This window comes from Thamnophis sirtalis, unplaced genomic scaffold, assembly GCF_051295495.1.
Source record: "Thamnophis sirtalis isolate CommonGarterSnake01/CBP01778 unplaced genomic scaffold, rThaSir2_p1.2 scaffold_6, whole genome shotgun sequence".
NCBI lineage: Eukaryota > Metazoa > Chordata > Lepidosauria > Squamata > Natricidae > Thamnophis > Thamnophis sirtalis.
The window spans coordinates 13905756-13930819 of NW_028261386.1; the positions used below are offsets into that span (position 1 = coordinate 13905756).

The 25064-nt window shown below is 38.9% G+C and overlaps 1 protein-coding gene across 4 annotated transcripts in view; it reads right to left on the reverse strand.

Annotated features, from left to right (window-relative positions):
• Positions 1 to 1857: 1857 nt before the first annotated feature.
• The window catches only part of SH2B2 (SH2B adaptor protein 2), a 68369-nt gene continuing 45162 nt past the window's right edge, over positions 1858 to 25064 (reverse strand). For 2 of the 4 annotated variants that reach the window (XM_087717236.1, XM_087717234.1), the window contains 7 exons: positions 21777 to 21878; positions 18384 to 18475; positions 15962 to 16134; positions 15200 to 15379; positions 10004 to 10197; positions 7222 to 7393; positions 1858 to 4493 (listed from right to left, as the gene is read on the reverse strand). In XM_087717236.1, the coding sequence (XP_087573362.1) occupies positions 4177 to 4493; positions 7222 to 7393; positions 10004 to 10197; positions 15200 to 15379; positions 15962 to 16134; positions 18384 to 18475; positions 21777 to 21878 (1230 nt within the window). In that variant the 3' untranslated portion in view covers positions 1858 to 4176. The remainder of the gene's footprint in view (positions 4494 to 7221; positions 7394 to 10003; positions 10198 to 15199; positions 15380 to 15961; positions 16135 to 18383; positions 18476 to 21776; positions 21879 to 25064) is intronic. The other 2 variants (XM_087717235.1, XM_087717237.1) reach the window with 2 other exon arrangements.

A 25064-nucleotide genomic window follows, 5' to 3' on the forward strand; every position in this document is an offset into this window, starting at 1 on the left:
CCTCGCCCGGCAGCTGCAGCGACGTTGTCCAGACAAAATGGCTTGGAAGTGAAGGGTCCTCGGAGCCCTGCCTAAGCAGTGGCAGGGCCCTCTCACAGCCAGGCTCTTCCCTCTCGCTCTTCATCTTGATGATGTCGCTGCAGCTGCCAGGCGCGGATGGACGGAGGTAGCCAGAGTGGCACCGAAGCGGTCCGGGCAGGTAAAACAGCGAGCGAGTGATGGAGGATCAGGCAGCCTGATCCTCGCTTGCTTGCTCGCTCGCCGGGAGGTGCAGATAAGACCGCAAAGTCCAGTGGAGGCAGGAAGGATCTCGGCACTCTGGGAAGCCACGAAAGCAACTGGGGAGCGCCAAGAACCTTCCTACTGGACTTTGCGCTCTTCTCCATGCGCTCATTGTGACTGCAATAATGTCCAGAAGTGGTTTTTGGGGCCTGGGCTTCCAGCTCGACAGCCCCCGCCGCTTCTGGACGTCTATTGTAGTCGCGAGGACTGCGCAAAGAGTGCAAAGTCCAGTGGAGGCAGGAATGCAAAAATGACACCTACTACTCCCTTGCAAGGGAGCGAAGGAAACCACCTGGGTCTCTGCTCCCCGCCTCACCTGTCTGGAGCCGCCAAAAGCTTTAGACTCTGGCGGCGGTGCTGGTTTCCCGCCACTTCTGCATCTCTGAAAGGCGACTCCGCATTCTCCCTTTCCTTCGCCCCTCCTCCCTTCAAAAGCTGTGAGGCACTTTCTTAGTGCTGGTTGCCCAGCTGGCATGGCCCCGCGTGAGCACCTCCTCCTCCTTCCCCCTCCCCAAAGGCTCTTCTCCTTCCCGGAGCTAAGCGGGAGTCAGGTACAAGGGATGGGAGGCTGCTTCTGAAACCACACCTAGGAAGGGAGGTGGAAAACCAGTGGGGGGGGCGCCCTGGAACGCCCCCGTGCTTTGCTGGCGGCCATGCCTCCTAGGCAAGTTCAGGGAGGCCCTAGAAGGCTGGCCGCGCCGCACAAGCTACCACATGCCAGCGGTGACGGAACGGGCGGGAGAAGCGATCAAGGGGGCGGGGCAGGTGCTCTGTGAGGAACCTCTTCTAACCGGTTCGGTAGATTTGTGGAACCTCTTCTACCGAAGAGGTTAGAACCGGCAGAAACCCACCCCTGATTAATTCCCAAGATTATTGTGTGTCCTTTAATGTCCATTTACATTTTTAATTGTATGTTTAATGCATGTGATTAAAGCCTTTATTTTCAACTCCCAACCTAAAAGGAAAAAAGCTGAACCATTATTTTTCCAGATCCTTTACAAGTTTGTAAATAAAATTTATTCTACTGCACATTAAAACTTTTTCACAGTTTTTAAAAAATTGTATTTACAAATTAACATTCAGTTTGCAGCTTTTGGAGGACTTTCCCCCCTTTGTTTTAATTGGCACAGAAAAAATTAAAATCCATAACTTTTTCATTACCTAGTTAGTACCACCAAATGATTCTTCATTATGGAGAACATAGGTGATTGATACAAGCTTCAATAACATTGTTTGTCATGAGATAATTACACAAATGACATAAATTATGAAATCATGGTAACTATGAAAGTCACCATTGATTCCTTGAGTACATTTTTTTTTAAAAGAATCTGAAAATTAAGTCTGCATTTAAAATATCCCCTTGTATTATATTATATTCCATGTATGAGTCTTTTATACTTTTATTTAGAGGAGAAAATATGGATTTTGCTCTAAAAATCATGACTTTTTTTTAGTATTGTGATGCTCAAGAAGCATCATTTTTATCAGTGTTTTTAAAAAGAGAAATACATTCTTAGTAAATTGTTTTTCCAAATTTTCCTATGAAAGCAAAGGCTAAGAAATACAATAGTGTTAAAAATCAAATTAATTTGGTTTATTTTAGGCCAAAGTTGCAAAACCTATAGCCTTCCAGATGTTATTGAATTAAAATTCCCAACATCCCTCACAGATTTCATGCCAGCTCCAACAATAAATCTCAGTTCTTCAAATACTCCATTCTCAGGAACTTGCTTACAACTGAAGTTCACAGGGTGTGTACAATATAAAACCTATATGATAAAACTCACAACATACATTTTGTATCTGAGCATGTTTAACTTTTCTGTCTAGCTGTTTGCCAGTGACAACTTTGTTTGAACATTCAGGGCATAAATTTACTAGCTTTGCAATTAGGTCTAGCAGTCTTAGGCAGTCTCTTGAACCTTTTAATTTGTGAACTATTAACAGTGACTTAGTCTGCAATACAAAAAAAATACTGTATTGAATATAGTGCTTAGTCAAAAAACATTGCACTAGTTATGTTCTGAATGAATGTTCTCTACTATGATTTGAAAAGAATTTCAGTGTTAAGAACAAGTCTTAGGGCAGCATAGTGATTTCCTCCCCATGACCAATTTCTATTCCTTGGCAATTCAAATGGTTGCAGAGTTTATATGTTGCAACTCAAGTGGATGCAGTTTTCTGGTTTATTTTCTGTATTTTATAAAATATTTTTTTACATTACATTTTGCCTTTAAACTTTTTTCCTAATACTTTAGTGAGTTTGACATTGAAGTATTATATTAATACAGAACTGTGTAATCATTTTCATGTAAATCAATCAGGAAAATTCTGTAAACTAGCGAACTATAGATTTATTGGAAAATAGCTACATTTTTCCATCTCTTTGTTACAAGCAAATTTCATTCTTTAAGATTAAGTGATGGAATACACCAGGAGCTTCCAAAATATATCTAAAATATCAAACTGATTTTTTTTCCTATGGCTCTCAGTTCATAGAATTTCAGAGCTCCATGCCGTTATTTTTTTTTTGTTTTTTGAAGAGTATATTTCAAAGTTTTTCATGTAAACTCATTGTTTTTCAGTTCAGTTCAAAAGATGTTTAGGGATTCTTTTTTAATTGAAACGACTGCCATTTCATTAATGCCAAATTAAAATTAAAAGGCAGTGTTATGCACTTACCAACTTTACATTTTTCTTCAAATCATATAGAAAATACAATAACGAAAGTTACTCAAATTAAGTTGCAACTGAATGCTTTCACAAGATACTGAAGAGAAGTTACTAAAGGGAAGTTACATGCTACAAAAGAGAAGCTGCCCATTTTCAATATGATTATAGTGAAGATCAATTCTTTTAAATCATATTTAATGCAAATGCTAGATTGTTATCAGCAAACAGAAACTTATAAAGAACTTTAAGCAACATGTGGCTTTGTTGTGGGATAATAGATTGTTATCTGTCCAGAAATAACATCTGTACCAATTGTAAAACCAGAAGCCTTCAGATCCTCTTTCCCCCAATCAATATGAATTTCAATAAGTGGGGAAAAATTGTAACATGTCTTGTGAAGTACAGTAATGCAAAGTAAGAGTAAACTATCTGAAGTGGAATCAAGATATTAACTATAATCCATCAACACTGAAAGGCAAAAAGTGGTGCTGATTTTTTGAGAGGTGTTACTTTTCATACACACTTGATGTAGATAGACCTCTGTTCTTACAGCAGGTTAGGCAGCAACTACACTTCAGACACTTACCATTTTGTTTGCAAAAATGTAAAATACGGGATGAGTATACGATTAAAAAAAATGAACAGAGCAAACAATTTACAGGATGTATACAAGAAAATCACTTTTGCTAGTCATTCCAGCATTGGCCTCAAAGTTCACATCTCGACATTGCTGATTATAGGGCAATATGAAGTCTTAGCAACAATTAGCTACAATTGCCCAGCTTCAGTTCACTTTTTAAATCAACATTTCCTGGTTCTAATTTTCTGATTTCATCCAAATTCAGGCAGCCAAAATAGAAGAAAAAAAAAAGTGAAATGACCTGACTCCATGCAGATGCAGTTTTTTCCCCATAATTCTAGATTGTGCTCCTGGACCCAAGTAAAAGAGAAAGATTGTGTTTCACTCTGAAGTTTTGTAGCTGTATGAAGGTGACCACCACTGTACCTCTTCAGGAATAGGAAGGACTATCTTTACTTTTTATTATGAAAGAATGTGAGAAGGTATTGTACACATATTCACAGGCCTGGAGAAAAGCAATAATAGATGCAATATAGAAGTAGCCAACAAGGAGATGAAGACCTCAACAAGCTTTTCAATTCTCCAAAATTGCTGATCCAAATGAGAGGCATACACTGAAAACCACCCCATCAGCGAAGTCAGTAGAAAGAGTATTGGTTTTCAACTGCTCTGGTTCTGTTGCGTGAACCTTCACTTTCATGGTAATCTTCTGTGCCAACAGCAGCCGAATCAAACAACCGCTCTGTGCTGTTACTTCGGCTTCGGGCATTCAGAGTCCCTTCCATCCTATGGTAAAGTGAATGGCTGGCTGAGGAAGAAGAGGAAGATGTAGTGCCCTCTGATGGAGATGCTGGCTGGAAAGTGACTGGAACGAAGCTGGAAAAGTAATGTTGAGACTGGAGGTCATTTCTGCAAGCAGGCTGCTGGGAAGCTACTGCTGGAGATTGAGCGAGCTCTGAATGGAAGAAGAAAAAAAAGGCTATTGAATCTACCTTTTTTCTGTTCTATGAATATTCCAACTACTACATACTTTCCCAACATTTACAATCAGCTACATTTTCATATGAATTGTTTCATTTATTTCTATTAGTTTTTATACTATGGTTTCTTTTCCATTGTCACCTTGAATTTATTTATTTAAAGAGGTCCCTACTTCTTAAAACTAAATAATCTGATATCCAGTTTAACAGAAATCCAACTTAAATTTAAATGCACTAACATTCTTTAAGCAAGAACACAATTACTTGCTGGGTCTACCCAGCAAGCTTCCAGTAAATAAAGGTTACAATGATTGCTATTGTTTCTTTCCATCCACAGTGGGATTTCATTGCAATATTAAAACCTACAATACATTTAAATCAGATGCCAATAAACTAATAGATTAGATACCAATGAAATACAAAGCAATATTAATTAAGCAAGTTCATTAAAATTGGGATAAATTGCTTTTGTGTTTTGAGTTTCAATTTGTTGATATATTGCAGTATGCAAATCTCCTCTCAAGGCTTTTAATACTTACCAACTCCCATTTTGCTAGTATTTTTAGTAAAACAAATAAAAATTAAGTTTTGGCTAAAGTTGGAAAATTGAGGGGAAGAGGTACCTATTAAAATGGATGGAATTTATTTATACCATGTTTATAAGGGGTATGGTGGCCTAGAGGTTAAGATGCTGGATTGTCAACGGGAAGGTGGGCAGGGTGAACTACTTACTGTTCCTGCCCCAGCTCCTGCCAACCTAGCAGTTCAAAAGTATGCAAATATAAGTAGATAAATAGGTACCACTTCAGTGGGAAGGTAACCGTGTCCCCTGTGCCTTGGCATACAGTCATGCCAGCCACATGACCATGGAAGTGTCTTTAGACAACACTGGCTCCCATTGGCTGGGAAATGGAGGTGAGCACTGCATCCTAGATTTGGACATGATTGGGCAGGGGAAATCTTTATCTTTACCATGTTTATAAATTACTGCAATCAATCATAGTTTTGGACAACAAACGATAAAACAACAAAGCACAACAAAGAATATAGTCAACCATACAATAAATAAGAAGACCTTAGATGCCCATAATGAATTAGTGGGGAAAGCACACTGGAGTAGTAAAGCTGTAACAGCAATGCAAAATTCAAAGAAGGAAACTGCCAAAAGATGTCAAATGCAGAAGCTGCCAAGAGTACCTGTTGCCTAGCCATTCACCCTGTACTTCATGCCTCAGCTGGCCCTCAGATGTTCAAACTGGATGGGCACATTTGATCCTGGCAAAGTGGTGCCTGATATAAAAATAAAGGTTTCCCCTGTCATGTCTGATTCTAGGGGGTAGTGCTCATCTCCATTTCTAAGTTGAGGGAGCTAGCATTGTCTGAAGCACTTCCATGGTCAAGTGGCTAGAATGACTATACACTGAAGTAGTACCTATTTATCTACTCATGTTTGCATGCTTTTGAATTGCTAGTTGGGCAGAAGCTGGGGCAAGATTGGTGCTCATTCCATGACGCAGTGCTCGTGTCTCAAACCTGAGCTGTCAGCTTTCCAGCTAACTAGCTCAATGTCTTTAACCACTGAGTCATCATGCTCTGATATACTTTGGTACTACACAGTATAGGGCTTTATAGGTGGTAATCAGCAGTTTGAACCAGGCCTAGAAAACAACTAGCAACCAATGCGGTGATTTTCGAATTAGCATATTCTGCAATGGAAGAATAGTTTCACCAGGAATCAGACAGCCCCATGCTGTATCAGCTGCAGTTTCCAAATTATCTCCAAAGGCAATCCCATGGAGAATATGTTACAGTAAACCAATCAAGGAGTCATCACAACATGTTTTGATCTTAAGTAGAAAAATGTTAAACTATGGATGTAGTCTGCTTACGGAGTAATTATATGACTTGTTTAACATGCATGTGAAAACTGCATCTGTCCCTAATGATTGAAAGAAGGCCATTATTGTTTTCTTTACAACAGAAAAATGACAAGTGAAGTTGCATGTAATTGCAATACGGGTGTTTGGCAATCAGCTCACATTTACAATCAGTTGCAGCTTCCTGCAGTCATGTGACTGTGATTTGTGACCTTCCCAGCTGTTTTCCAACAAGCAGTGTCAATTGAGGAAGTCTGATTTGCTTAACAATCATTTGATTCACTTAATAACGATGGTACACATGATCATAAAAGCAGGTCTGGGCTTTTGATGACTTACTTAACAACTGCATAATTTAACCACCAAGATTTTTATTCCAACTGTGGTCATAAGTTGAGGACTACATGCATATAAACTTGTATGGATGTGGAAGATGCAACAATGGTTTGCAAGGACTAAAAGAATAAAGAGTGAATGGTATAGGTTTCGTTTCTTGGTCTCTTATGTTCCGCATTAACTTTTTTGCTAATTACCGGTACTTTTTTCCCCTGAATTCCGCACAATGCTTCTTACCCTGGAAGTGATTATTAAGATGAATATGAATAGGTGTGTATGCATGCATGCTGTGAAATAATTTTCAAATAAAAAATAACCCCTTTTGAATATATATTCATTCAGTAAAACTTACATTTCCATTCACTGATCAAGTTTTTATTTTTGCAGAAGAATATGAATAAGCCTCAAGTATTTGCGAAGTACTGCATGGTTTTATTCTTTGTTTTACCCAGTTACAAGATAAAATTGCAAATATGAGAACTTAACTCACCTGGCAGTGGACTCTGGGCCATTACAAAGCTGCGGAGGGTTATGTCAGCAGAACCACCTGACTCCAATGGGATGGGATGCATATGAAAATGCCGCAGCATATCAAAAATACTCTGGAACCAAAGATGTTGGACGTGGCACTGACCATTTTCATTTAAGGACAAACGCAGGTGCTGAAAAGAAATCATTTTTTTAAATTGATAAGTTACCATAGTCCCTGTTGTAAGCATTTGATAATTATTTTAACACATGAAATACCAGAGACGGATTCTCCCAAATAATCTTCAAGCAGTTTTATCTGTTTTTGCCTACCATTTCCTTTATAGTCCTATTTCTACAATAATAATAAAGTTGGATTATCTATTTAGGCCAGAGTTTCCAACCTTTCCAGCTCTGCGGACTGGCAGGGGAGGAGAGGGATGATGGGTCTGCATGTGCTCACCTGCTGATTGTGCAATTGGGGAGGTGCGCAGCCCAGTTCAGGATGGTTGAAGGACCAGTAGTGGGCCATGGCCCAGGAATTGGGCACCCTTGATTTAGGCAATCAAATTCAACTCCTACTCCCTACAGGAGTAAAAATTTTCAGACAGATGGCTATTTAGCTTCTGCTTGATTGCATCCTATAAAAGGGATCCTTGCTCCCTCTCAAAAGGTTATTTACCCTTACCTATATGCCATGGGAGGGAGGGGGGTTCCTTTCCTTTGTTTTGTTTGGTGATGGTGGTACTGGTAAAACAACACTTGTGAAATGCCGCTTGACTGAATTTAAATTTGAAAAAAATTAGGAAGCTACTCTGGGAATTGAAGTTCATCCCCTGGTGTTCCACACTAACATAAATTTAATGTATGGGACACAGTTGGTCAATAATTTACATTTTATGTATGGGACACAGTTGGTCAATAAAAGTTTGGAGGATTAAAGGGATGGTTACCACCTTCAAGCTCAATGTAACATCTTAATGTTTACTAATGTAACATCAAGGGTAACATACAAGAACGTACTCCACTATTACACCCTTCTTATTGTTAAATTTTTTCAAATATTAAATAGGAATCTGCCTGCCTGTACTTCAATGCTCCTATTCCATGTTTTGCACTTGGGATGCTAGAGAAGAGGTCATGGACTATTCAGGCTATCATATCCTTTTCAACCCTATTTTTTCAAAGCTAGAAATAAACTAAGTAGGCTCAATCCCTCGCTGTACCATTTAGTTTCCAGTCCTCTGATCAATTGCCTGAATTATTATTAGTGGTATGCACACAAATGAGCATAATACTGAAGGTCGCATATGGCTAATGGAGTATAAAGTGGAATTATTAATTCCCATGATTAGGAAACAATATCTCTGTTGGTGCAATCTAACTTGCCTTTGCCGTTTTAGTAATCATATCATACTACTGACTTGTATTCAGTTATTATCAGCTACTAGTCCAGTATCTTTTTCACAAGTATTGCCAGGGCAAATATTCTTCATTCTATATAGAGCCGAGGTGGCACAGTGGTTAAATGCAGCACTGCAGGCTACTTCAGCTGACTGCAGTTCTGCAGTTTGGCTGTTCAAATCTCACCGGCTCAGGGTTGACTCAGCCTTCCATCCTTCCGAGGTGGGTAAAATGAGGGCCCGGATTGTTGTTGGGGGCAATATGCTGACTCTGTAAACCATTTAGAGAGGGCTGAAAGCCCTATGAAGCGGTATATAAGTCTAACTGCTATTGCTATTGCTATTGCTATACTTCTGAATTTGACTTTGGTGGCATTAGAGGAGGATCTGGAGGCACTACTGTACGTATAGGAACATCACCAACTGCAGATAAGAAATAATACTGTTTACTTTCTTCCAATTAGCAGCAGGTAAAGCTAATTACACTTGCTTCTTTCTATTGTGCTCAGTTGTGTCAGCACCTTCCAGTCTAGGGATGTGAACAGAATAATGGGGCTGTTGCATCTCTCAGTGTAGTGCGCTCAGAATTGTGAGTCGGGTAGTTACAGAGGGGGTAATAATAATTATAAGCTAAAAGTAAATCTTTGTAGCATGGCAACAGCTTGTTTCCAGTTTTAGCTGGGAGAAATAAAAGGTGTCACGGGAAGCATAAAATTGGCAGATATAGATCCAATATGCTGGATTAGAATAATGAATCTGTTTACAGCACCAGTCAAAGAACAGACAACAAATGTATAAAGGGCTGCTATTTTAAAACATTTTTTAAAATTCCAGATGGCAGCAAAAGAAAAGAACAAGAGAAAGCTCTGTCTGTGTTGATTTACTTATCTCATAGTTCTGGCATATGGATACAAAAATTAACAGGATTGTATCTGTTCTGCGCATACACAAATATATAATCACAAAGAGTTGTTGCCAGAGCATAGGTTCAAACTCCACTGTATTTTAAGATAAATTCTGTCATTCCTATCATCTCTTTCCTGTAGAAATGAATAGACTGCACATATCTGGTTCCCAGATTAAATTTTTGGCTCAGTTTGTAGACTATGTTAAACTAAAATCAAACAAACCATGATATGTGAGCTTAGTATCTTGCCAATTTTCTTTCAGTTGGCAATCAGGAAACAGTGCACTCACTTCAAAGTAGCTGGTGGTTTCTAAGGTTTTTTCCTTATTTTATAACTGTACTCAGGCTTGCTGCCATGTTCCACTTTGAACAGATGGCTTAATTTTCAAAGTGGATTAAAAACTAAGGGAAATATGCCCCCATATTTCCTGTGGTTTTACTTTAAATACTAGAAGAAAATAAGAGTTATTCATTCATAAATAAAGATCACTTGCCTTGGCTTTTCCCTGGAAGTTAAAGGTCAGCACATATTCACCAGGCCGTGTTTCGCTCTGCCGAATGACAAATAATCCATGGCTTTTGACTCCACCAAAGAGTACTAGCTGGGCTGCTTTAACCCGCGATAGTGTCCCATGGAACCAAGGGAACTCCAAGAGATTGATTTCTGCTTCCAGGTCATTTTCATCTCCTGTCACAGTAAGGAAACAGAAACAATAAAATACAAAACCTGAATGCCTTACATTCAACGTAGCATTACATTCATTGCAATGCAATCTGGATGGATGTTTGAACAGAAGATGCAGGAGAAATTATTGTAGATTTATCAAGACCAATATGTGTTTGTACCTGAATGCTCTTTCAGCAAAGAGATATAGTTAATGTTATCTTTTCAGCAAATCAAAAGTGTCTGAATGTACATTACAGTATATACTTTTCTACTTCATAGATCAGAATTAGAATAGAATAGAACTGGAAGGGACCTTGGAGGTTTTCTAGTTCAGCCTCCTGCTCAAGCAGGAGAACCTATACTGTTTTATATAAGTGACTGTCCAGTTTCTTCTTAAAAACCTCCAGTGATGGAGCGCTCACAATTTCTTAAAGCCAGCTGTTCCACTGGTTAATTGTCCTCAGTTAGGAAGTTTCTCCTTATTTCCAGGTTGTTTCTCTTTTTGGTTAGTTTCCAACCATTGTTTCTTGTCCTGCCCTCTGGTGCTTTGTAGAATATAATTTGACCTCCTCTTCTTTGTGGCAGCTCCTCAAATACTGGATGAAATTTTTTAGAGGTACGCATAATAACTCTGGAATATAAATGAGTGCACTTTATATTTGGAAGAGCTAATGAGAGAGCCAGTAGGAGCTTGGTTGTGGAACTCGGCAGGAGAAAAGTGGGAATACCAAATAACTGCTTTCTTCTGTGTGCTTCGCTGTGTGGAATGAAAAGATTATCTCCTGCATAATTGGTAATGGCAAAGGTATGTTCAGAGGACTGTTGATAGTTCATTGTGAATGACCCGAGTGAATGATTCCTTCATGTCACTCAACAAGCAGAGGCTGCTGCTAAAAGAATACAGCCCATTTTCAAACAATGAACAAACAGAAAACTAACAAGAATTTGACAGGAGAGCTTAAGAGGAACTTTCCTAGCCTATTTTCCTTCCAAGTGGTCAGTAGGTATTCAACTACTAAGTTGGAGCAAGAAGAAATAAAAGTCTTTTGTCAAATACAGGAAAATCAGGAAGTCCAGGTGGTTTAAAATGAATATAAAGGGTTATTGCAAGCTCATACTCTCTACAAGAATCTGAACTACTAACTAAAGCAAATTGGTGGTAGTTAAGAGTCAAAGGAATTCAAGTCCAATTCTTAATACAATACAATACAATACAATACAATACAGCACAATAGCAGAGCTGTAAGGGACTTTGGAGGTCTTCTAGTCCAACCCCCTACCTAGGCAGGAAACCCTATACCGTTTCAGACAAATGGCTATCCAACATCTTCTTAAAGACTTCCAGTGTTGGGGCATTCACAACTTCTGGAGACAAGCTGTTCCACTGATTAATTGTTCTAACTGTCAGGAAATTTCTCCTCGGTTCTAAGTGGCTTCTCTCCTTGATTAGTTTCCACCCATTGCTTCTTGTTCTGCCCTCAGGTCCCTTGGAGAATAGTTTGACTACCTCTTCTTTGTGGCAACCCCTGAGATGTTGGAACACAGCTATCATGTCTCCCCTAGTCCTTCTTGACTTAGATTTCTTGTGAGTGTGAAGGGACTTGAAACTAATGATACATTTCACCCCTTGGATTCAGCCTGGTCATCTTCCTACTTATTTCTACTTGTAAACTTTAAGAAACAGACCAGTGCTGGGTTCCGGATCCCGTTGCAACCAGTACGCTGCGACAGGTCTGGACGTCCACTTCGGGCATGTGCACTGTGCACGCATGCGCACATCACTACCCTGTGATGCCCCAGCTGCTCGTGAGGTCACACAGGTACAATTATGGTGTGCACACGTGCACAATTGGCCTGTTTCCCTCAAAAAGAGGTAAGGCATGTGTGCGGGCCTACCAAAACACCGTTCCGGTACGGTGGCTGCTGCTCCCAGCTACCACCAGTACGCCCATACCGGGCAGTACCGCCCAGAACCCACCACTGAAAAAGACATAAAGAGAATGGACATACTTCACAATTAGAGTGATGCTATTGAATAGAGGATGCATCTATGTAATTGTAGCTTGCAAGAAGACACTGAGAAAAGCCTTTGTACTTGGAAACTTATAACTACATGGAACAAACATGTTGACTGATTTAATCAGCTCATGGAAGCAACTGTCTACCAGAATCAGAGATTAGCTGTTACAGAATTACCTTTAAATCTTATCAATTTTACAGACAATTATCTTCTGTAACTCGACTCTGAGTTTTCTAAACAAAAAACTACTGGCAGGAGATAGTTATACCTCATGAAGACTGGGCATATGGTGTTGGCCAAAGCACATTAAACTTGATTAAGAGGGATTTAAACTGATTCTGGTGGGGGTTGAAGCTAAAACTCCTGAAGTAAGGACCTTGGAGAATGATTCTGGCAGTGTAAAATGATGTGAGAATATTCCCTATTAGCCCATTTTGTGAAAAAATCTCAAGAAACATTGTATTGTATTGGCTCATAAATGTAATCATTTTCAGTGTCTGTACATTGTTATCATATGGGAAATAAACAAGATGAGCCTAAACTCATAGCACAGGAAGTCAGAATGATTTAACGTACATCATTTGTTGCAATGGAATGCATGGATGACCTTGGGGAATGAGAGGCAAGATGCTGCCTAGGAAACAATCAGAGGAGAGATGCAAGAGCCCCCAATGGCTTAACAATTAGAGAAAGAAATTTAGGAAGGACATGCCCTAATGGATCAAGCAGTTAAAATTCTGATAACGTAGCCTTGCAATAAAGTAGAATTAGATCATCTAATCCTGGTTTACTTGGGAGGGTAACCTTTGTTGATGTAGCAATTGAAGAACACAATTTATTTAAAAGAAAACAGTATTCCAATTCCCAGCATTATAAATACTGCGAATAGATTAGAAAGATGAAACTACTACACTTTTATTGAAGCTCAGTCTTCTCCAACATAGGGTTATGAAAAATTGTGAGGAGCAGGATCAAAAAGTGAGATGTGATAAGTATATCTCCTTTTGAAGACTAGAGTTGAGTAGCAGAAGGTAGCAAGGAATGTGCCGCTGAATAGTCACACTATCAATCACAGCCGCCAAAGTTAAAACAAGGATAACTTTACTTGTTTTAACAAAAATAAAGTAGGATAAACATTCTCCAAAACGAGCGATAAGTAGATTTGAATTATATACACAGTCTATGATACAACACGTTGGTTTACAGATGCTCAACTCATGATTCACCATGTAGACAGGTAACTAACATACAGAGTAGCCACCATCCAATATACAGTATTTAACTCCAATAACAAGCATGGAGAACATACAGGAACAACCAGTAGTAGTTCCTATTCCCTCTTATGGCTGATTAAAGCAACAGCATCCAATCACATCTCACTTGAGCATATATATATAGCCAACCCAAGACTAGGATTACATCCCTAACAAGATGGATAAACCTTTGCACATTATCTCTGAAAAATTATGGAGAATGAGTGAAATGTCAAATGAATAGAGAAGGGCAAATTTTCTGTTATTAAAAAGAGGGGGGGGGGAGAATCCAAGAAATCACAGAGTACTCAAAAACCTGGTAAAGCCCTAGACCAAATACAGGTAGTTCTCGATTTACAACAGTTCATTTAGTGACCGTTCAAAGTTACAACATCACTGGAAAAAGTGATTTATGACCATTTTTTGTACTTCCAACCATTGCAGCATCCCTGTGATCAAAATTCCGATGCTGGCAACTGACTCATGTTTATGCTGGTTGTAGTGTCGCAGGGTCATGTGATCACCTTTTGTGATCTTCTCATAAGCAAAGGAAGCCAAATTCACTTGACAATTGTGCTACTAACAACTCCAGTTATGTGACAAGAAAAGTAAAATGGGGCAAAACTCACTTGACAAATGTGTAGCTTAGCAACAGAAATTTGGGCTCAATTGTGGCCGTAAGTCGAGGACTTCCTGTAATAAATGATTAAATTCTGAGCACCTAAAGAGGTGTGTACCAGAAGACTCCATGAAACCTTGATTTCAGGGTGGCACCTGACAATGATATTCAGTTCAACATGGAACGAGTGGAATGTCTGTAAGATGTTTTTACAACCAGCTGAAAAATTAAAAAGCGTCAACAAACTGGAAGAAAGTACAGAATATATGAGTGCCACAAGATTCACTTCTGCAGATTGTACTCTTCAACATTTTTATTAATGACTAGAATGAAAAGATGGAAGGAATGTTTATTAAATTTGAAAATGACACAAAATTGGGTAAGACAGATAATATAACCGAAGACAAAAATAATATTCAAATATACTTTCTAGCCATATGAAAAGTTCAACAATGCCTGAAGAGATTATGAAATTATCTTCACAGGATATCATCATATGGACGCTACACAGTTGTTAGGCTTCATACTGGACTCAGCTCTCCAGGTATTTAACTACGTATAAGCCATATAAGTTTCTGCACTCCATGATTTTCATTGACTTTTTCCTCCTAATTTCTTTCCTGTTCTCTTGATAGCCTTGGTTGACAATGTTTCTGTCTAGCCTGAGAATCATAGTATTCTACGTTACCAACTTTATTCATTACAAAAGCCAACTTGTCAATATTGTACAGAGCACAAGTTGGATCTGAAGGTTTAAGTAAGCCTATCCAACCCTATGAATCTGTCATTCTAGACTATTTACCCATCTAGCTCATTATTACAACCTAGTCTCACTTAGCAGCCACTTCAGGATTTCAAACTGTTCCTAGTCTATTTGTCATAAATAATTGGAACAACATTGAAACTGCGAAGAATGTGAGAAAATAATGGGCGTTAATAACAAAACACAACTTTAGGAAAATTGTTAATTGTTGACATGCATGATTCAATACTTTGTAAGGTACACACTGTTATCAATATATCTAAAAAGACGCAGAAACATACTTTTTGGATGGGAGAATGAACAGCTGATCTTTTCTAAGCTGTGAAAAACATAAGCTCCAGATCATCTGAGGAACAGAACTACTATACCTGTTGTGTGACTGCTATTGGCTGGAGACTCCAGTGTCTGCAGGAAGTTCTCTAATGGCACATGTGCTCTATATTCCCCTGCAGAGATCCTGCCATGTGGTGCTGTTACAATTGTGGTAGCATTTGATATGCTATCTGAGGCAGTTGAGCCAGCACATCTGTCCTGGCACTGGGTCACATCTGGAAGATAATTTTATTTCCTTTTTAAAAAATCCATACTGTTTTCCAAACCACATTTTCCTATGACAGAGAATTTATAGACTCAAGGCTGCCAATTGCTTCAAATCATTATTACTTTCATTACAATTTTTTTAAGGTACTCTTTCAGATCCTTGAGATACCCGTTGAACCCGGGATTACAAGACAAAAGAAAAGTTTATGGATGCCCCAAGCTTTTTGATATCACTTGCATTCTGTTACAGTAAAAATTAAAGACTCCGATTGGAGATTGGCAAAGTTCAGGTATGTGTGAGGACCTAAAAATTAAACTTTTACCAAAACCAGCATTTAAACCAGGGATGAAATTCAGCAAGTTTTGACAGGTTCTGGAGAACCAGTAGCGGAAATTTTGAGTAGTTTGGAGAACCAGCAAATACCACCTCTTGCTGGCCCCAGAGTGGGATGGGAATGGAGATTTTGCAGTATCCTTCCCCTGCCACGCCCACAGAACCAGTAGTAAAAAAAATTGATTTTCACCACTGGTTTAAATGGAATAACACAGGTCTAATTTTTAAAACAATCCTTAAAAAAATATCTTATTACCATCAGCCAGGAACTCACAGCTACAAGATGACACTCTGCTTGGCAGGCAAGCTCCTTGGGTACAGGAAGAGAGTTCAATGTCATCACCACTGTCCCTGGAAAGAAGAGAAGAGTGGGCGTTTGGACAGTGGATGGTGCTGCACCAGTGAGTTTCTGCAGCTGTATGCTGAACACTGGAAGGAAGGGTAGAGCAGAGGAGGGGATGCAAAGTTATCATTCACCAACTGGAGAGGATTCCCATAAAATATGTATTTTGCACTCTTACACAAGGTCCAGAAATGGTAACCTTTTGAATACTGCTACATCTGTTCAAAGCTGCCTATGGGAAAGTTCTCCACTGTCTACTCATTTTCACATTTCTCATTTTCACACACTAACTCACCCTCACCCCATAAATCATGACTGTAAGAGGGGAAGCTAACCCTTCCCAAACCTGGAGGAATATTATCTTGGTTCTTATACATGGTGAGGCTTTTAATGGCAGGAAGAATTACTGCTTAGCCAGTCTGTGGGGAGACCTGATCCCATAGAAAAGGGGGCAGGAGAGCAGTTAAAAAGGTTAGCCACTTATTTCCTTCCCTTACGAAAAGCTAAAATAGTACTTTCTTCGTCTGTGTAAAAGCTGGGGTGTTGGCTTTTTGTAAGCCCCTGCCCTTTTTTTGTGAATTCTACAGTTCTGACCAATTAACGCTACCAAGGCTACTGCATCTGCACCACCACTAAAAGGCAGCAGAGATGTACAGAAAACTCTCTTTTCAGCCATCAATCCATTGCAACCTAGATCTGGGAGCCCTATACAGAAGTTCTCCCATTCACTTCACAGCATTTAACAAAAAATAAAAGACGACCTGTAGGCAGTTATACTGTAGTTTCAATCAATAGTGCAATGACACAAAACCTGTGTTGATTGACTGAAAGGCAAACACCCAGTGTTTTCATATGGAGAGTCAGCAGGTAGCTCTTCCTGTTCTTATCAAGCCTCTGAAGAAGCTGATCTCTAAATACTAGTTGATTTAGAGTGCTCTATACTGAAAAAAGATAGTATATTTTTACTTCTGTCTGGGCCCATTGGGAGTTTCTTTGTCACAGTGTTATGCTATCTTTTAAAATGTACCTGTATATGATAGTATTCATTAGTTTGCTGTATCAGAGTAAATGGGGAATTGTGGCATTGGTTTTTAGTAGTTATAATCAGAGAAGGTTCTGCAGTAAGGATTAAAATGCACTAAAGTTTAGGGGCTAAAAATGGCCCATCTATGACCTAAAAGCTGTTTTTTTTCCTTGAGCCATGTGGTTGATTATTCTGAGAGACAGAATGATAAAACTTTTATTCCAATTTGGCAGGACTGTTATCAGCCATCATAGGAAGGATTAGAAGCTCAGTGCCCTGGGTTGCCAACTGTTAGGGACAAGCCATAGGGGAAAGCCTCCTTAAGAATACCTATATGACCTATTTCTCCCAAAGGAGAGAAGAGTGTTTTGATATTATCAGATGTCCATTCTATTGCATATTTTGCTGCAGTAATTCTTATATCTTTGGATTCCAATTTTTTAAAAAATAAATGGGAATATTTTTAAAAAGTTAAATGGGCAGCTAGCAAACAGCAAAGCCAAGTGCCATTGTTCCTAATTTGAGGAAGTTTCTGCACCCCATAGAATCTGACAAAACAAAAATTCTACCTAGCTGTAGGCTAAAGCTTTGTTTTAAAAGCTATCCATCTGCTCAGAGAAAAATACAAAAATAATATGGAAATGGTAAAAAAGCATATACCTCAATAGTTTGTCTTCTCATAAGTGAGTATTTTGAAACTGCCACACCCACAAGTATCCCTTCTACAAATAAGTAGGTCTATTCTAAAAGCTATTTTGATTACACCTGTTGCACCCTCTCAATAATTCAAAATGTGCGTAAATGGCCAAAAAAGAGGTTTCTACTCTTGTTCTGCAAGTTTATTTTTCCAAAATAAATGGTTTTACAAATGAGAATAAATACTCTCCAGTATACTGCCAAACAGCACCCATTAAAAATGGTTAACAAAGGATTTCTTTGCTAAATGCTCAACAGTCACCAAAAATAAGTTTCTTTTTTCAATCTGGGAGAAAAGTTGGCAAAGAAGGAGTTAGAAAAGAGTATTTGAGCTCAGTAAATCCATCATAGAGTGACAGCAATGCACACACAAAAAATTCTTTTTTGATGAACTGGTGCTTACATGCCAGGCCTTCCAAGGTAATGACTAAGAGGAATGGCCCTGACATAGTTCTTAAAACCCAGATAAATGTAAGCAATACAGAAGATAACTTGGTAAGGAAATCCTCGGATAACAGGGTACTGCTAATCATTGAGATATTCTCATTTCCACACACAACTATTCTAGCAACACTTGTTAAGCATGCTCAGTATCAGATCACCATGATGTCTTACCCAGGATCTATGCAATCTTGTATATCTGCCACCCAGGAATGTTTCTGCAACGAATCTATCGTTTCAAGGATATATTCAGCTCCATTTTCTACCTAGATGGAAAATATAGATATTTATGAACATGCTGACCTTACAAAGAGCTATTGTTTTGGATACTTTTAGTGCAAAATGCATTTTTCCTCACAAGACAACAACCTGTCTGCACAAAGATTTGGAGTAGGGTCACTGAATTCACACCTAATCCTACATTACAAATAAGCAAACCACATTATATCTAATTATGAAGTGTTACCCTTTCAGAGAAGAAAAAACTGACCTTACGGGAGGTGCAAACAAACAGGAAATTCTGTTACCGAAAGATTATTTGACAGCTGTTTGGGTGAGGGGACTTTCTGCTGGATTATGCAGACATCTTGGTGGAAAATAAGATAGCTATTTGTGTGTATTAAAGACATCAACAGAGTTGGAGTAGCTAAGCAAGCAGCAGAAAGATAGCATAAAATTAGAATCCTAGCTCCCAACATTTGATCCTATAGCAAAAGGGATTTTTAATGTCTCCTTTCCATCTAGTCTGGTATAAAATCTATTACCAGCTCAACCCCAAAAAGAGAAGAGCTATAAAAATCTGTGCTGAATGGTTCCTGACAATCTGTGCAGAGACAACTATATAGGTTTTCAGTTCAGAAGTTCTCAGTCTCTTTTCAAGAGTACAACAATTGTTTTGCTGGGTTGGGCCAATCTTAGCTCAAATATAGTGCCACCTTATAGAAGAGATGGGTGGCATAAAATTTAATGAATAAATAAATATGACAAAATAAGATAATTAAATTTCTATTCAGATTTTACTCAAAGTAATATACAACTATCCAAGTTCATTGCAGAATGACACTGTGAGGGGCTGAGTTATAAGGTAGGTTACTTATCCTGGCTTATTCAATGAGCTTTATTGGATTTGAATCTGGGCTGTCTTTAACAACTACCTGCCACCATATTGCATAGAACAGTATTTCTCAACCTCAGCAACTCAGATGAAGTCTACACATCTTAAAATGGCTGAGGTTGAGAAACCCTGAGCTATAAGAGATGGTAAAATAGCATGTACCATTCTGGACTGCAAATGAAAGAACGCTTGCGAAAGCTCCCTAATGCTAGAAATTCTTTGCAAACACAAAGGCAATTAGCAGGCACAGAAGTATGTGAAATATATGTAGTGCTACCTTTCTTTTTACAGGGTGCTCTTCTACAGACACTTAGAGAGGATTTACAACTGAATCTAAAGATTTCAGCATAGCAAATATATAGTTACTTGATACAGGCTGCAAAAATACAATCACCAGATGGCAGGAATGGGTTATAGTTTTAGATACTTTTTTGCTTTCTTGCAATGATCATTCAGATCTTTGCAGCCAGATATGATGGCCAAAACAAGAGAAACTAGGAACTATTAACATGTCCATTCAGCTTCCTTCTTTTAGATTTATCCATTGCTTTCCAGCATTTTATAAATTTGCTGTAAATGTGGGCAAAACAAAAAATATGAAAAATATTCAGTAGCAATGAAGTCCTCAAGTTAATTAATGCATCAGCTCCAGGAGAACTGTTTGCTTGGATCAGTGTCAATGTTAATTACTCCTGAGGGCTGAATTAAGTGATACTGTTTGTCCTTCACAACTCTGCAGAATTAAAAACAAATAAATCACCAGCACAGGAACTGGATGTGCAGTGAAATCAATGCCTCTTTTCCTGCATGCCCAGTTTGGCTTCCGCTCATCTATTTTATGACAGTAGCACAAATAAATATTTAAACGATATTATGTTTTACTTTGAATTTTAGCAGATTCAAAAATCGATTAATAAAAGGAGCAGAGGAGGAAAGACTAGCTTTTCAGACACCAAAGATAGGCCGGTATGAATTAGGATGGATAGATGTGGAAGATGAAATAAAAATATAATAATTTTCTGCTAAATTAGCCTTTCCCAACCTAGTGCACTCTAAATATGTTGGAAGAACAGTTCCTCAAATTCCTGACCAGCAAGGAACATGGACTAGGAATTATGGAAAATATAATTCCAACATATTTGGAGGGCACTAGCTTGGGGAAGGCTCTGCCTTTTATTCTATGAACAACAGATAATTCAGACAGACTGCATAACATGTTTTTTTTTTCAGGAGCTCCCAAATAGAAAACAAAATTAAATCCAGCGCCCAGAGATTTCTAAAGACAAAGCAAACACCAAGGATCCTGCTCCTCACAAAAGCCCCTTGTATTCTCCCTGAATTGGGAACTGGAGCTTGGATGGAAGTTTGTTGATTTGTCAGAAAACTGCTCAGGCAGCAGCTAGGCCAGTTGCTATGGCAACAGCCAAGGCCACAGGGCATCCTTTCAGTCCCATTAGTTCGGGGTTTATAAGGCAATGCTGCAATTTTAATGAAAAGGGGAAAGGAAAGCTCATTAAAATACATAAACTAGAAGGGAGGGACTGGGCAAATGCTTGAAAACAGCTCTGCATTTCCTGTTTTGAAAATTAAGTAGTATTGTGATCTAGACGTAGAGGTTCACAGTCTGAATGCATCTATCTCTTTCTCTCTCGCCCCCCTCCCTTTAATCCTGAGCATTAAGTGTAAATTTCCTTTGTTTTCATATGCAACTAATAGCATTTCCCCTTCCCAAAGGGCCTTGGAAATTGTTGCAAAGGTAAGATGCTCCAAATTCCTTTGAGTAAAAATAGCAGAAAATAGGATAAAAAAACCAACGAAAATAAAATATTGTCCAGAAAGAAGGAAAAATCATTGGAATACATTGTATTTGGGGGCCATCTATAGTTTTTTCCAAATAGAAACTTATGGACTCTGATATATTCAGTAATTCCATGCAAGTGCAAAAAAGTAAAGACAATACAAGTGACAAATGACAAAGATGATCCAAAAACCTCAGAGTTCCTTCTAATCTTGTGGCTGAGAAGCATAGGCAATTTATTATTTGGGGAGGGGCCAAAGAGAAGTATATTTTAATCCCACCACATCCGTCAACCAGGATCTGCAAGATGCTCTTAGTATTAATTTGTAGAATGTGTCATGTAGAACAGTGGTCTCCAACATTTCTAGCTTTGTAGATGGCAGGGAAATGGGGGGGGGAGGGGATGGTTCTGTGTGAGCAGTGGGCACAGCTTGATTTGTGAGAACAGTGGGCATGCGTGCCTACCGCTTGCACAAATAAAGGTGCCACGTGCAAGTGGAGCTGTGTGCTCATCATCCTCCCCCACCGTTTTCACAGCCTGATTCTGAACAGTCCACAGCCTGGTAGTGGGCCATGGCTCAATGGTTGGGGACCCCTGATATAGAATACATGCAACACACACATCCAGAATATTTTTCAGGCCATGCTGCCTTACCTTCAGCACAAAGGTGTTATCTTTGTCTGGCATCTCCAATGGCATAGTTGTGCGCACCTCAATAATAGCCGAGAGAGGGATGCTGACCTTCGCTTTGGAAGCCTGAAAGGCCAAACGGATAGAAAAAGATTTAAAGAATTTAAATTTAATGACAAAAACTAACATTTTGCTCTGAAGCATACCAAAGCAGTTACAAAGAATGCAAATGTTATACTAGCCTCTGCCATTATTCAAACATATCACTTCCCTTGAGCATTTCAGTAATTCCAAATACTTTTAATTAAAAACATGGTATCCAGTGGGAAATAAAAGTTAATAAATTTAATTTTCATATCTCTGCACAGTGTTGTATTAGGGCTTTAGCATCAATTTCTCCTTCTTTCAAAAATAAAAATTATTTTGATGTGGATAAACAGAATGCAATTACTTTTCATTTCTGTTTTAAAAATAATAATTAAAGCAGGGCAAGCTAAGAGTCAAAGAAAGCTAAAGTAAAAGGTTTTGATAAAAACAAAAAAGCCCGTTATAAATAAAGTGAAAATGACTGGCTCAGATGGTACACTTCCCGGTAGAGTGTATGCACAAATGAATTCCATGTCAAGCTATTTGAATAATATACTTTTTAAAACAAAAGAAATGAAGACTGCAAGTCCAAGGAACAAAAGGTTGAAGAGACTGGAGCCAAAAAGCCTCAGAAGACACAAGCAATTCTTTTATTCTGGCAAATAGGGAAATTTTCTTAATGGGATGTTTCAAATAAAGACAAAATATTTATCCAGTCTAAGAGGAAGCAATATTGTTCAGTATCCTAGCAGTAACTTGTAACTGTTAATAGCTGTTTATAACAGTTATGATTGCACACTTAATTGTTTTTCTGTTCTCATGCCCAAAACAATTATGTTTCTTAATGCTGGAAATTACCATTTAAGTCAAATCAGCATAACAGCTAACTGGGGCAAAGGTGAAGGCCTAAGGAAAAAGGGACAACATTCGCTAAACGTTATTCTAGTTCAGTAATTTCCACCCTTTTGTGCTTTTAAGCTTGAATGAGAAATTCCATAATCCACTATGGCAGAACTGGTACAAGCATGTTGCAAGAATATACTAACACTTCTAGAATGTTGATTTTTCTATGTTGTTCCTATTGAAATATGGGGTACATCATACCTCATGCTATTTCCCCAAAGGAAGAATACAATACATCCCATTTCCCAGAAAGAAGTGTAGGATCAGATCTTAATCTGAAGAGAAGTATGGAGATATGTAGCAGCTGTTGGGAAAACAGAAAGTGCAAGAAAGAAACTCAAGATTTTCCTTCCTTGATACTCTTTTGTATAACACAGAGGGAAACATGAAAAAGTTTCAATGTTCTGTTCTTATTGCCTACATCAGTGTTTCTTAACCTCAGCCACTTGAAGCATTGCTGGCTGGGGAATTCTGGGAGTTGAAGTCCGCACATCTTCATGTGCCTGAGGTTGAGAAACACTGGTCTACATCAATAAAATAGAGTTCTAGTACTCCTTGCAGTGTTGATTTCTTATTTTGATCTACTTCAAAGGACTGATATAATCTTTGCTATGTCTTAATCCTTGAGAGCTATTGTACTTTTTCTTCAAATATATTCAATCAGTACAATTGGAAGATGTGTTTTAAACGGGCAAGCTGCCTTCTTACCAGAGGAAAAAGCTCCCCACATCATATGGGGCAGAGAACTTTTTTGTGGGCAGGGATGATTTTTATAGTTGACATTGTGTCCAGGACCACAGAGCCCAGCTGCAATGTAATCATATCCCTTTAGTAGGCAAAGACAGGAACTATTGCCTCCCAACTGTTTTCAGTGAATTCAATCTAATGGAAACTTAGTACACCTACTGTATTGACTTCCAAGCCAAAAGTGGCAGGAAACTGTGCGCCATTGAATAGTATAATGTAGAGATGGGTTGGCAAGGATAAAAGATTCTATGTAATGACAGTCGCTTGTTAGAGAAGAATTTTTGATGGAATAACTCCTCTATGATGGTGCCTGTCAGGCGCAAGAAATCAGGAGTCAGGATAGAGCTCAAAAACACTACAAGTTTATTCCATGCTACCTATATACAAGAATCTGATCTACTAACGGTCAAGTCAAATTGGCGCCAGATAATTCAATGCACTTCAAGGAGGCGCTTGACTTAGAGTAGGTTTCTTTCCACGGTGAGTGGTGGGGGTGGATGATGTAGGGACTCCAGACTGCTGATGCATTTGATCCTGCCTGGCCATCTACCCAGCTTTGGGAGTCTTTCCTGGGAGAGAATAAAAATGGCGTTGATCTCCTAATCTTTCTGGGATCACCCACATATTTTCAGAGCACCTTGAGCTTGATTGTTTTCTTGCAGACATTTCATTTAACCAAACTAGGTATCATCATCAGTGCTAGCACTGATGATGTTACCTAGTTTGGGTACTGAAATGTCTGCAAGAAAACAACCAGGCTCAGAAAGGAGTTACCAATATTCTCCTTTACTGATTTTCAGAGCAACTTCTTTCCCTTGTCCTGCTGGTTTTAGCAATAGCAATAGCAATAGCAGTAGACTTATATACCGCTTCATAGGCCTTTCAGGCCTCTCTAAGCGGTTTACAGAGAGTCAGCATATTGCCCCCAACAATCTGGGTCCTCATTTTACCCACCTCGGAAGGATGGAAGGCTGAGTCAACCCTGAGCCGGTGAGATTTGAACCGCTGACCTGCTGATCTAGCAGTAGCCTGCAGTGCTGCATTTAACCACTGCGCCACCTTGGCTCTTGGCCAAGGTTTCCACACTGATCACTGACTTTATTGATGTTTACTCTATAATTCTGTACTATCTATGAAAATGCAGGGCAATATGAAAACATATATTTATGCAGTCTTATTTTCTAGGCCAAATTAAAAATTATCCTAAATCTGCCTGAAGAAATCGGTCTTTCCAACTGCAGCTTGGCCTTCCTTGGAGAGTAAGGAAAGACTCAGAAGGGGAGGAATGGACACAAGATCTCTCGCTTGTTTGGTGCCATAAAAGGAGTTCACCTGAATGGGATTTTCCATACACACACTTGCAAATTCCCCTTGGCTCAATTTTCAGAGATCACCACAGCATGAAGAAGACGCTCATGTAAAATTGTTGAGCACAGCATTTCTATCCTCTCTCTCAAGGCTGCAACTCTCAAACCGCTTACGGCCAACGGTATGTTTTACACTCAGCTGCTCGGACAGCTGGCCTAACAAGAGTCTTGCAAATCCAAAAAGGAAGCACACTTCACAGTTCAGTGG